The 13,720-nt window shown below is 43.0% G+C and overlaps 1 protein-coding gene across 2 annotated transcripts in view; it reads right to left on the minus strand.

The window, feature by feature from the left end:
• CFAP43 (cilia and flagella associated protein 43) overlaps positions 1 to 13,620 on the minus strand; it is a 46,943-nt gene extending 33,323 nt beyond the window's left edge. The window contains exons 1-4 of one of the 2 annotated variants that reach the window (XM_044277765.1): positions 13,180 to 13,620; positions 10,400 to 10,606; positions 9,232 to 9,321; positions 8,235 to 8,315 (exon numbers count right to left, since the gene is read on the minus strand). In XM_044277765.1, coding sequence (XP_044133700.1) covers positions 8,235 to 8,315; positions 9,232 to 9,321; positions 10,400 to 10,606; positions 13,180 to 13,224 — 423 coding nt within the window. In that variant the 5' untranslated portion in view covers positions 13,225 to 13,620. Of the gene's footprint in view, positions 1 to 843; positions 935 to 8,234; positions 8,316 to 9,231; positions 9,322 to 10,399; positions 10,607 to 13,179 lie in introns of those variants that run through there. The other variant, XM_044277766.1, reaches the window with a different exon arrangement.
• Between the last annotated feature and the right edge of the window lie 100 nt (positions 13,621 to 13,720).

The raw sequence follows: 13,720 nt of genomic DNA on the forward strand, positions 1-13,720 counted from the left end.
GACCGAAACGTTGGCCAGTGTACTTATAAAAAGATCCACTTGGGATGGACAGTAAATAAATAAAAAAGAATCTTACATTGCAAAACTTCGAGTGCCGTGGTTTATATGAATTTAGGCTACTTTCACACCTGCGTTTAGGTGCAGATCCGTCTACATAACTCAGACAAAAAAAGGTCAATGGGGGACGGATCCGTTTACAATTGCACCAATATTGTGTCAATGTAAACGGATCAGTCCCCATTGACTTACATTGTAAGTCAGGACAGATCCGTTTGGCTCTGCATCGCCATGCGGACACCAAAACGGAATGGAGGCGGAACGGAACCAAACTGATGCATTCTGAACAGATCCTTATCCATTCAGAATGCATTGGGGCTAAACTTATCCATTTGGGGCCGCTTGTGAGAGCCTTGAAACGGATCTCACAGGCGGACCCAGAAACGGCAGTGTGAACGTAGCCTTATTTGGGGACATAACTTTTTTTTTTTACTTGAAACTTTTTTTTTTATTATGAAAAACACTTTTTTAAACTTTATTTTGGTCCCACTTCTGGGGTCTCATCCCCTCTGCAATGCATTACAATATGGCCTGTATGCTGACAGCCAGCCTGTGAGACCCAGCCTAAGGGCCTGGTTTACTTCCTGTATGGGGTTGTGTTTATGACATTGCTGTTCAGACCTGATTCATTATGTTATATCTTGTATTTCTATGGATACATATAACTTGATGCGCATGCATTACATAGGGACAACCCCCTGCCTTGCGCTCTATAATTGCCTCCTATCTAGCGTTTTCGCTAGACACTGTGCCAGCAGCTCCGCCCCCTCTACAGCCTCTTCTTACCTTCATTATGGGGAGTGCGATCATGTGACTAGATCACATGGCATACCAATCCCTTCCGCCTGCTTGACACGCACGCCACTTCCGGTTACGGGCCCGATAACCGGAAGTGACGTATCGGCATACTTGCCAGTACAAACAGCCGTTCTGCGTCCCAGACCTCACTCTGGCGACTGGGTCCGCCCATCGCCTTAACCAGATGACCCTAATTCACCTATCATAGGCCGCTAGGGGATATTTAAAGATGGCGCGTCCCATATCAAACCAAGCACCGGCTGTACACACATTGTGGTCCTCAGAGTGGTGAGTTACCTGCTACTTATGCTTAAATGTACTGTAGTCTGCCTTGCTATTTAATATAGGTCTTTCTCCCCATACCTCGAGAAGATCCTCCTGAACCCCGGGATACTTTTTCCTCAGAGGCTCAATTATGCACTCCTAGGTGTTTTATCCCTTTTTTTCTTATACACTGTCTCTCATGTTGTTTCAGTCCCTTGGTGGGTGGCGTGGTACTTAAGGCCGGCCTGTGGCAGCTCTCTCTGCCGCAGGTATGCCCTGACTACCCCGCCAGCCAATAAATAAAGAAACCCCCCCCCTCAGTTTTTTTTGATCTTATTGCTTGTTTCCACAACAGATGTTTCTGTGTGTTAGTACATTCTGGGGCCATCCCATCTTCCTTGGCCACAGTCTGCACCGCGCACAGTTTTAGCACTTACGTACCTACATTGAGCACAGTTGCTCCTAGTGCTACTGAACATGATTTAGCTCTTTGGACCATTTGTTTATACTTGGTGACGTTCTGCTTCACTGGTTGCATTTTATGAAATATGTGACTGTAACATTATTGTATGAAACCTCCAGATAGCTTTTTTTCATGTCTTATTTATTAGTTGTATAATCATGTATCTATGCACCTATTTATACTATCATGTATTATTGATTTTGATTGATGGCCGCCATATGAATTTTTCTTTCTGTATATTATGTCTTGTCAGCCTGATGAAGGGCGATTATAAAACCTGAAACGTTGCAACTGACATACCACCTACTCCGGCTGAAATAACATTAAATAAAATCATTAATTATCACCACTTAAGGAGTGCTGTCTAAATATTTGTGACACTTACAGTTCTTGAGGTGGAGCTATAGAACACAACCCGGACGTGCAGCCACCCATGCTATTCCATGAAAAGAGTGCTGTGGCCTATTTACTTGAAAATATAGCTTAGATAGATATTGCTGTCATATAGCTTAGATAGATATAGCTTAGATATGGATATAACTGTCATATAGCTTAGATAGATATAGCTGTAATATAGCTTAGATAGATAAAGATATAGCTTAGATACATAAAGCTGTCATATAGTTTAGATATAGATATAGCTTCGATACATATATCATATATATATAGATAGATTTGTGTGTGTATATATATATATATATATATATACTCACCTAAAGAATTATTAGGAACACCATACTAATACGGTGTTGGACCCCCTTTTGCCTTCATTCTACGTGGCATTGATTCAACAAGGTGCTGATAGCATTCTTTAGTAATGTTGGCCCATATTGATAGAATAGCATCTTGCAGTTGATGGAGATTTGAGGGATGCACATCCAGGGCACGAAGATGTTCCACCACATCCCAAAGATGCTCTATTGGGTTGAGATTTGGTGACTGTGGGGGCCATTTTAGTACAGTGAACTCATTGTCATGTTCAAGAAACCAATTTGAAATGATTCGAGCTTTGTGACATGGTGCATTATCCTGCTGGAAGTAGCCATCAGAGGATGGGTACATGGTGGTCATGAAGGGATGGACATGGTCAAAAACAATGCTCAGGTAGCCCGTGGCATTTAAACGATGGCCAATTGGCACTAAGGGGCCTAAAGTGTGCCCAGAAAACATCCCCCACACCATTACACCACCACCACCAGCCTGCACAGTGGAAACAAGGCATGATGGATACATGTTCTCATTCTGTTTACGCCAAATTCGGACTCTACCATTTGAATGTCTCAACAGAAATCGAGACTCATCAGACCGGCAACATTTTTCCAGTCTTCAACAGTCCAATTTTGGTGAGCTCGTGCAAATTGTAGCCTCTTTTTCCTATTTGTAGTGGAGGTGAGTGGTACCCGGTGGGGTCTTCTGCTGTTGTAGCCCATCCGCCTCAAGGTTGTGCGTGTTGTGGCTTCACAAATGCTTTGCTGCATACCTTGGTTGTAACGAGTGGTTATTTCAGTCAACGTTGCTCTTCTATCAGCTTGAATCAGTCGGCCCATTCTCCTCTGACCTCTAGCATCAACAAGGCATTTTCGCCCACAGGACTGCCGCATACTGGATGTTTTTCCCTTTTCACACCATTCTTTGTAAACCCTAGAAATGGTTGTGCGTGAAAATCCCAGTAACTGAGCAGATTGTGAAATACTCAGACCGGCCCGTCTGGCACCAAAACCCATACCACGCTCAAAATTGCTTAAATCACCTTTCTTTCCGATTCTGACATTCAGTTTGGAGTTCAGGAGATTGTCTTGACCAGGACCACAACCCTACATGCATTGAAGCAACTGCCATGTAATTTGTTGACTAGATAATCGCATTAATGAGAAATAGAACAGGTGTTCCTAATAATTCTTTAGGTGAGTGTGTGTATATATATATATATATATATATATATATATATATATTTATACAGTCAGTCAGAAAAATTGGGAAAACTTTGAAAGTGTCCCCAAGTGCAGTCACAAAAACCATCAAGCGCTACAAAGAAACTGGCTCACATGTGGACCGCCCCAGGAAAGGAAGAAAAAGAGTCACCTCTGCTGCGGAGGATAAGTTCATCCTTCAGCAGCTTCAGAAAGAGCTGAACCTGGACAGCCCTCCATTTTCACCCAGGCAGCCCCCCTCACATGAGCATCGGAGCAGTTCATGCTCCGATGCTCTCCTTTGCCCTGCGCTATATTGCACAGGGCAAAGGCATTTTTCTGAGTTCCGGTGACGTACTGGGGCTCTCTATGGGGCTGACAGGAACCCCGGTGACGTCACCGGCACTGATGGGCGGGATTTGGCTCTGCCCTAGCCAGTAAAACGGCTAGGGAAGAGCTAAAGCCCGCCCCTCAGAGCCGGTGACGTCACCGAACACACTGCTGGGCGGAAGTTACCGCCCGGCAGTGTGTTATTGAAAACACAAGAGCCCGTGCCCTGCGCGATCTAGCGCAGGGCACTGGAGCGCATCGGAGCATGAGATGCTCCGATGCTAGGCTCAGGGGGGCTGCCGGGGTGAAAATAAGGGTATGTCCGGGTTCAGCTCTGAACCTGGACAACCCCTTTAACAGCAGCTCAGATTAGAGACCAGGTCAATGCCACACAGAGTTCTAGCAGCAGACACATCTCTAGAACAACTGTTAAGAGGAGACTGTGTGAATCAGGCCTTCATGGTAGAATATCTGCTAGGAAACCACTGCTAAGGACAGGCAACAAGCAGAAGAGACTTGTTTGGGCTAAAGAACACAAGGAATGGACATTAGACCAGTGGAAATCTGTGCTTTGGTCTGATGAGTCCAAATTTGAGATCTTTGGTTCCAACCACCGTGTCTTTGTGCGACGCAGAAAAGGTGAACGGATGGACTCTATATGCCTGGTTCCCACCGTAAAGCATGGAGGAGGAGGTGTGGGGGTGCTTTGCTGGTGACACTGTTGGGGATTTATTCAAAATTGAAGGCATACTGAACCAGCATGGCTACCACAGCATCTTGCAGTGGCATGCTATTCCATCCGGTTTGCGTTTAGTTGTACCATCATTTATTTTTCAACAGGACAATGACCCCAAACACACCTCCAGGCTGTGTAAGGGCTATTTGACCATGAAGGAGAGTGATGGGGTGCTGCGCCAGATGACCTGGCCTCCACAGTCACCGGACCTGAACCCAATCGAGATGGTTTGGGGTGAGCTGGACCGCAGAGTGAAGGCAAAAGGGCCAACAAGTGCTAAGCATCTCTGGGAACTCCTTCAAGACTGTTGGAAGACCATTTGTGGTGACTACCTCTTGAAGCTCATCGAGAGAATGCCAAGAGTGTGCAAAGCAGTAATCAAAGCAAAAGGTGGCTACTTTGAAGAACCTAGAATATGACATATTTTCAGTTGTTTCACACTTTTTTGCTATGTATATAATTCCACATGTGTTAATGCATAGTTTTGATGCCTTCAGTGTGAATCTACAATTTTCATAGTCATGAAAATAAAGAAAACTCTTTGAATGAGAAGGTGTGTCCAAACTTTTGGTCTGTACTGTGTATATATATATATATATATATATATATATACACAATCTATATATATGTATATGGTGATATATATTTACTGATTTATATCTCTATATACATATATATCTATATATACCATATATATATATATATATATATATATATATATATTTATATTAAGAGAGAGAGAGAGAGAGAGAGAGTATCTGCAATGTGACAGGAAGATCTTCTGCCTGTGTGAGTTAGGAGATGATTATGTGACTGTTTTTTTAAAGCAAAGTTTGGTTGTGCAGAGCAGGGGGCGGGGAAGGGCAGATTATTCACACCCACAAATATTCATGAGGGAGAGCTAATTCATTGTTGTTACACACCCCCACAGCTTTGCTGCAGACTGTAAACAAAGCAATAATAACAACACAATGCAAAGGTGTAAGTATGGGTTTTTCTCTTAAGAAATCAAGCTTAAAGAAGACCTTTCACCAGAATAAAACATCTAAACTAACTATACCGACGTGTAGAGCGGCGCCCAGGGATCTCCCTGCACTTACTGTTATCCCCGGGCGCCGCTCCTTTCGCCTGGTATAGGCTCCGGTATTTTCATAGTTAGGCTCCACCCAGGGGAACCTGCCGGCGTCTCATTCTCCCATGCTGTAGCGCTGGCCAATCACAGCGCTCAGCTCATAGCCTGAGAGAAAAAAAAGCCTCTCAGGCTATGAGCTGAGCGCTGCGATTGGCCAGCGCTACAGCATGGGAGAATGAGATGCCGGCAAGTTCCCCTGGGTGGAGCCTAACTATGAAAAACCGGAGCCTATACCGGGAGAACGGAGTGGCGCCCAGGGATAACAGTAAGTGCAGGGGGATCCCTGGGCGCCGCTCTACACATCTGTATAGTTAGTTTAGATGCTTTATTCTGGTGAAAGGTCCTCTTTAAAGGGGTATTCCCATCACAATCATCATAGTTTAATTTGTTACTGATGTGCCCGTGATCATTTTTGCAAATATGATCCATTAGCAAATTCCCACCTTTCTTGATAAGATTACTGCCATCCTACCCAGTGGTACACTTTGGTTCCCCCTAGTTACGGCCACCGCTTTTCGGGCGATTCCATGGGCCTGCTGCTCAGGCCGTGCATGTGCAAAGCTTTATTCCGATGGCCACGCCTAAAACAGAGCCGCGCATGCTCTGTTTGCAGCGCGGACATCAGAGACTGAACTGCAGAGAGAAGACGTTCAGAGAGAGAGATGAAAGGTGATCTCTGATTGGTTGGGCAACATCACACTGCAGGCTGATGACTCATACTACGGTAGCTACATGAACGAGCAGGAATGAGGGTGATGTCATAAGGAGGAGTGGCAGCCCATTAATCAAACTGCCTAAGTCCGCCCAGCATCAGAAGCAAGAACACAGGAAGTAAACAGCAGTCAGGCTGCAGGAGAGGATGAATCTGCTAGATGGTAAACCCCTTTAAAACCCTTTGAGGACCATAAGATTACCGTCATCAATATAAAAATAATTATATTTTTTTCCATTTAAGAATGCATTTGAACAATAAATAAAACCATTTCCACACTTGTGTCATTTTTGGGGGAGGAGTTATGACACGGGACAAATGTGACTATTTAGGTCACTTTTAATGGAAGGCCAAAAGAAGCTACATTTTTTTGTTACAGCAACTGAAGTTCGGACACTTCAGTTGCTGTAACTAAGCCATTTCATGAAATAACTGGCGAAAAGCTAGATCCATTTGTTTATAAGAACTAATATTTTGACTCCAACAAAAAAAAAGTATTTTAAGTTCTTAATCAGACGATACAGGCAATTAAAAACATGGGACAAATACGTCCCTTGGTCCTCAAAGGGTTAACTAATGTATATGTATGTCCTGATGAGTTTTATAGATTATTATTTTTTTCTATAACTCGAATAACCTCTTTAAGTATCAGAATTAAAGGGGTTCTCCGGGAATTAAGAAAATGAAAAAAATGTAATATTACTTTATTATAAATATAGTCCCAAATACCTTTCATTAATTATAATGGCTCGTTTTGTCTGGGGAGCAATCATTAGGAGAAATAAAATGGCTGTCTAAAATGGCTGCTATCCTATTAGTACAAACAAAACCTGTCCTAATGACACAGCAGGACAAGTTACTTCAGAACACTGAGGTAAAGAGCTGCCTCATCCTCCTCTCCTACTTGTCAGGGATTATGATCCTGAATATAGATGATCAGAACTTCAGCTGAATCTCTGTAGCAATGGAATTCATGAGGAGACATAAAGTATAATGAGGGCAAACTGTGGAACTGTGGTAATGGAGACTGCATACAAGAGCTGCTGCTCATCAGCCACACCCCCAGTCTCCTCTCAGTGCTTCATGTCTCCTCATGAAATCCATTCCTACAGAGACTCAGCTGAAGATCATATTAAACTGTATTCAGGATCATAATACCTGACAAGCAGAGAAGAGAGGAGGATGAGCTCCTTACCTCAGTGTTTTTATTAACTTGTCCTGCTGTGTGATTAGGACAGATTTTGTGTTTACTACTAGGACGGCGGCCATTTTATTTCCCCTGATGGTTGCTCCTTAGACAAAACAGTTCATTATAACTAATGAAAGGTATTTGGGAATATATCTGTAATAAAGTAATATTTAAGTATTTTTTCATTTTCTTAATTCCCGGAGAACCCCTTTAAAGACGACCTTTCGCCGGATTTTATTAATTGAGATACCTGTACTTGTGGGGTAACCCCCGGTGATGCTGCCACCTTGCCTGTTTTGTTGAAATAGCGCTCTTACGCTGCGCTGTGCCCCCCCGGTATAAAAAACCTCCCTGGCTGTGATGCGTCTCCTCCCCATTGCTCCAATGCTCAGTATTTGCATACTGTGCAGGGAAAATAACGGGGGGCACAGCGCGGCATAGGAACGCTATTTTAACAAAACAGGCAACTTGAAGCACCAGCAGGGGATAACCCGCCAATACAGGTACTTACCTCAATTAATAAAATCCGATGAAAGGTCTTTTTTAAGGAGGGGAAGAGCCCACTCTGTGGAGACAGGAGCAAAATGGAGAATGTATGATTTCCTTCACACTGTCATCTGAGAGAATCCATTTTAAATCTCACCATTCGCAAAATATCTTCCTTCTTCACCTCCAAGACGCCTCCCATCATGTCATTGAGAGCTCGCTGTTTGGCATTGTCTTCCTGAAGAATATAAAGGTATAATCATTGCTATCTCTCCTGAACTCAATGTATTTCAATAGCGAGAGAGGTAAGCTGCTGTCGACAAATCGGGCACCATTTATCCCCCCAATGTAAGAACATGCCCAATTCTTGATTCCCTTTACCACAACAGTGGAGGAGATTCAGAAAGCCCGCACATAGACATGATACTGCTGAATGATTCGGACGTAAGACGTGGTATTGAACGACATGTATCTGACATGTATGGGCAGCTCTACATGAGGTACCTCATCATCAGTATCTCATCAGTCATACTGGACTATGCATTAGATGCTTCAGTCATTACAGGGAGATCCAGTAAAAACTTGCATTTTAATTGTTTTTCGATTATCTTTCAATGTCAAATAATTTTTAGAAACGTTCTTGATTTGTGCAGGCTGCTTCTTAGCTCTGAATGGGAAGTGACTGCAGGATTTATTTAAATACACTAACAAAGTCTTGTCCATTTTCTCATAATGAGTTCCCTTACTTAAATCGGTTTCACACTGGCCCCAAGAAGAGTCACAGTGCGCTGGGGCAGCTCACTTGCCAGGAGGCAGGGAATTGAATGACAGTTTTTCTCGTTTACTGCTGGCGGCCTCTAAAGACCATATTGGAAGGAAGTATGTGTGTCCAATATGGCTGCTTCCAGGAAAGTTTAAAAAAAAAAAATAGATAGCTACAACCTATAAAAAAAAAAAAAAATAGAACAAAAGTTATTTGTCTTCTACAATGTGTCTAAATTCTGGCCAAGCAGCAAGCCATGCCCGATTTTTACTCCACTGCGCAAACACATTGATAAATATGGGCCTCTGTGTCCTGCTGCCGGAGCTTCTCTTTAACAATAAATACTGTATGTCTGAAGAGTTCACCCCAATATACTACAAGGCACACAAACCTGTGCAGCCAAACGCTTCGCCTCTTCCTGCTTCGCTTGCTGCTCTGCCTTTGTCTTTTGCTCAGGTGTTAAAAAATTTTCAACCTTTATCTTTAGTCACACAAAAAAAATGATGTAGTTAATGGAACAGCAACAAATAGATTCACACCATACAATAAATATCAATATAACTTTCTGCTTATAAAGACGACATTTAAGGGTACTTTCACACTGACGTTATTCTTTTACGGCATAGAGTTCTGTCCTAGGGGCTCTGTACCGGATCAGTTTTATCCCCATGCATTCTGAATGGAGAGTAATCCGTTCAGGATGCATCAGGATGTCTTCAGTTCAGTCTTTTTGACTGTTCAGGATGGAGATAATACTGCAGCATGCTACGGTTTTATCTCCGTCCCAAAAAACTGAACACTTGCCTTAATGCCGGATCCGCCATTTTTTTTCCAAAGGAATGTAATCGTGCTGGATCCGGCATTAAAAATACTGCAATGCCGGGATCCGTCCTTCCGGTCTGTGCATGCATGCTTTAAAAATGTGAAAAAAATAGAAACGGATCCGCTTGTCCATAGATGATGTCCATAGATCCGCTTGTCCAGGACAATGACCACAAACACACATCCAGACTGTGTAAGGGCTATTTGACCATGAAGGAGAGTGATGGGTGCTGCACCAGATGACCTGGCCTCCACAGTCCCGGACCTGAACCCAATCAAGATGGTTTGGGGTGAGCTGGACCGCAGAGTGAAGGCAAAAGGGCCAACAAGTGCTAAGCATCTCTGGGAACTCCTTCAAGACATGTGGAAGACCATTTCAGGTGACTACCTCTTGAAGCTCATCAAGAGAATGCCAAGAGTGTGCAAAGCAGTAATAAAAGCAAAAGGTGGCTACTTTGAAGAACCTAGAATATGACATATTTTCAGTTGTTTCACACTTTTTGTTATGTATATAATTCCACATGTGTTAATTCATAGTTTTCATGCCTTCAATGTGAATCTACAATTTTCATAGTCATGAAAATAAAGAAAACTCTTTGAATCAGAAGGTGTGTCCAAACTTTTGGTCTGTACTGTATGTAGTTATTAAAATGAAAAGTGATACAAGAAGTCTAGGTGTAGCTCCACACTGATTGGTTTTGATCAGTTTTTTTTAAATATATATAAATATATATTACCTCTGAATCATCCACGGTGAGGGCTCTTTCCGGCTTTTCATTGTCTGTAAATTTGGGCTCTAATAATTTTTCTTGTATATTTAGCTCAGACATTATCTCTAGAATTCTCTGATTCCTTTCGTTCACACGAGTAACTTCTTGATCCTTCTGTCTGTAGACCACTTCAAACTCTTTGTTGAAGCCCGTTTTCACAGTATAGATAATGTCCTACATGATAAAGAATTATACAAATGAGTGACCCTGTTTTAACCCTTTGGATATATTCACACGCAGCAGATTTGTTGCAGAAATTTCTGGGACAGAAAGTCAGTTGTGTTCATCCATTGGGGTTGTTTTCGTGGTAAGAACATAGATTTCTACAAGTTCCATTTAAATGAATGGGAAAGGAGCAGAAAGCTCTGGAAGGAGAGTGAATATGCCCTTTCCCTGGCAAGGATGGCTGTATTTGCCAATAGGCATCTGAGGGTGCATGCCTCAGGCAGTGTAAATTAGAGGGATTAACTTTAAGGAGCACATTTTACATATTATTTTTTAATCTGCAGCCTCAACTACCAGTGAATGATTGCAAATTTGCAATCTTTATGAGACGGGGCTTTGAATGTCTATTCAGATGTGGTTTGCTTGTGTTCAGACATAATAGGTGGCCTTGGGTCGTGGTATCAGGCAGATTTACTAATCCTCTACAGATGCCCCAAACTGATGACAGATGCTCTTGCTGGATGAGAACTTTGGTGTATTGGTAAACACTTTTGTCTACACCACCTATTGGTCGGATAATTTTGCACCAGATTTGATTGATGCCCTCTCCACTAAAGCCTCATTTTTAAGCTACACTCATTGTCTATCAAGGCACAAAAAGGTTCTAAAACACATCAAATATATTGTGCAAAGCAAAACCCAATTTTTTCACAAATAAACCAGAATTCTGGAGCATTTCTCTCAGTAAATTTCCCACATTGTATATAGCCCACAATTCTGGTGGTTGTCACAAAAAAGAGCCAACAAGCTTAGCGTCAGACACATCCCTATCAGCGAAACCTTTTTGATGGTGGTTTATCCTGCACATCACATGGATACAAGGTCTGTGTAGAGACTAGAACAAGGAATGTTGGGCATGTTGGAGAATTCAGTTCTGAAGCGGCAGAACTTGAAGAAGCAGCAATCTGTAAGGCCTCTTGCACACGAACGGATGCTGACACATTCTTTTGAATGGGTCCGCAATCACAGAGATGCGGAACGGAAGCACGGATCGGAAACCCCACGGAAGCACTACGGAGTGCTTCCGTGGTGTTTCCGTCCATGCCTCCGCACCGCAAAAAAGTATTTTTTTGTGGTGCTGACGGATTACGGACCCATTCAAGTTGAAAGGATCTCGAGCCGTCCCGGCCGCCGCACGGACATTGCTAGTGAATTGGGGACCGCAAATTGCGGTCCCCAATACACGGAATGGACCCACAACATCCATGTGCAAGAGGTCTAATACTGCTTTCAAAGCTGGACATGCATACAGTGAATCAGTAGCTGAAGTTTTCCATTTGGTTGTGGCGGCCATTTTCTTTGTAAGCGCAATCATACTGGTTGTCACTTTTGGATTATTTGCTCTCAAATGTCCAGCAAAAAAACAGTCTACACTCAGCTGCATCCTGAAAAAGGTACATAACCCAGAATGTTGAGATACAAAAACATGTCCAGTCCATGAGCCCACAAACAGGCTTAAGCAGGGTCCATGAAGGGATTTTCCAGGATTATAGCCCTTGTTTAACTATCCTGCTCGATTTCAGCGTGCAGGCTCCATTTGGGAATCTTTCGGTCCCCAGCCTGTTTACTTTCAGCTGGGGTATGGACAGGGTCATGTGCAGTGCTGCCTTCAGTGGTGAAGTGTCCCCAAGCAGCATATGACCAAGCAGTGACGTACCACTAGGGACATATCGCCACTGAGACCAGTCATTGGCTGCACGGGTGCACATGACCTCATCTGTACACTGACTGGCTGTAAACAAGCCAGAGACCAGAAAATTGTCAAAAGGAGCCAGGATGCTGGAATGGTGCAGTGGGGAGCAGGCGAGTGTGGTTTTATCATTAGGTACAGCACACCAAAAGAGGCCATAATCCTGGAAAATCCAGTGGTGAAAAAGTGGTGAAGTGTATTGCTAATAAATTAATAAAACAGAAGTCAGAACAATTGTCAGTGTTTAAGGGTCCATTCAAATACCTGTAGTTCAGGTTCCGCATCCGTATTTCAATGGGGCCGCAAAAGATGTGCTGTCCGATCCGTAGTTCCGTTCTGCGGCCCCGCCAAAAAAATAGCGCATATCCTATTTTTGACTGCAATTGCAGACAAGAATAGGCATTTGTATCACAGGGCCGGCCATGTGCGGTCCGCAAAATACGGACGTCTGAATGGACCCTAATAATGATGATTTATTCTTACAGAAATACTGGTATTTTTCTCTTTTGTAATGGCTGCCATTTCTGCCAAAGTAACAACAGGAGGTGCAGCCAAACCGATTGTTATTTTTCATTTACATTTTCAGAGACGTATTGTAAAACTGGCGCTTTATGATTGATAGACTGCCTGTCAGTTTCAGGGCAGCTGGCATACAGCTTGTATAGATAAAAGCAGTCTTTATGGACCACGCATTCCACTACATAGCAGACTGTACAGAATTGTGTCAGCCAACACCACCCCTGCAGTCCCCGCTGCATAGCTTTTAATGCAGCCAGTGCTCTGGCAGTGCATGTGATGTAGTAATCCCCATTTGCAAGCATCTAGCACTCACCTGCAGCAATATGATTTGGTTTATTTTCTCCTCTCGACTGTGCATCTCCAACTGGCTATACAGGTTGGAGGTATCTCCACCATACTGATCACTCAGGCTCCCAATCAGAGATGTGGCATCATGACTGTTGTCAGTCTCCTCTTCCACTTCTTCCTCTTCATCTGTTCCAATTTTTGCCTGAACCTCAACAATTTCCTTTCTGATCTAAAGTTTAAAGTTATTTTCCGTCATTAAAAAGAGATGGCCAATCTTGTGAGGCTCCATACACATGGCCATTTTTGGGATCCTAAATATATTTGGGTCCAATACTGAATGCAATACAATACACAGTGATACGCTGAATGCCAAAGGAAAGTATTATAGAGTCAAAGTACAGCACTTGCAACTGCAGTATGGTCTGAACACCCAGAGCGGCCTTGTGCATGAAGCCTTAGTACAGGGTTAAAAGATAAAATGTCTGCCCTCACGATTTTATGCCAAATATCTCTAGTTCTAGGACCAACATTTACGCACATATTTTTAAGTTAAATGAGAAGCCCTT

The sequence above is a fragment of the Bufo gargarizans genome, chromosome 2 (assembly GCF_014858855.1).
Source record: "Bufo gargarizans isolate SCDJY-AF-19 chromosome 2, ASM1485885v1, whole genome shotgun sequence".
Lineage (NCBI taxonomy): Eukaryota > Metazoa > Chordata > Amphibia > Anura > Bufonidae > Bufo > Bufo gargarizans.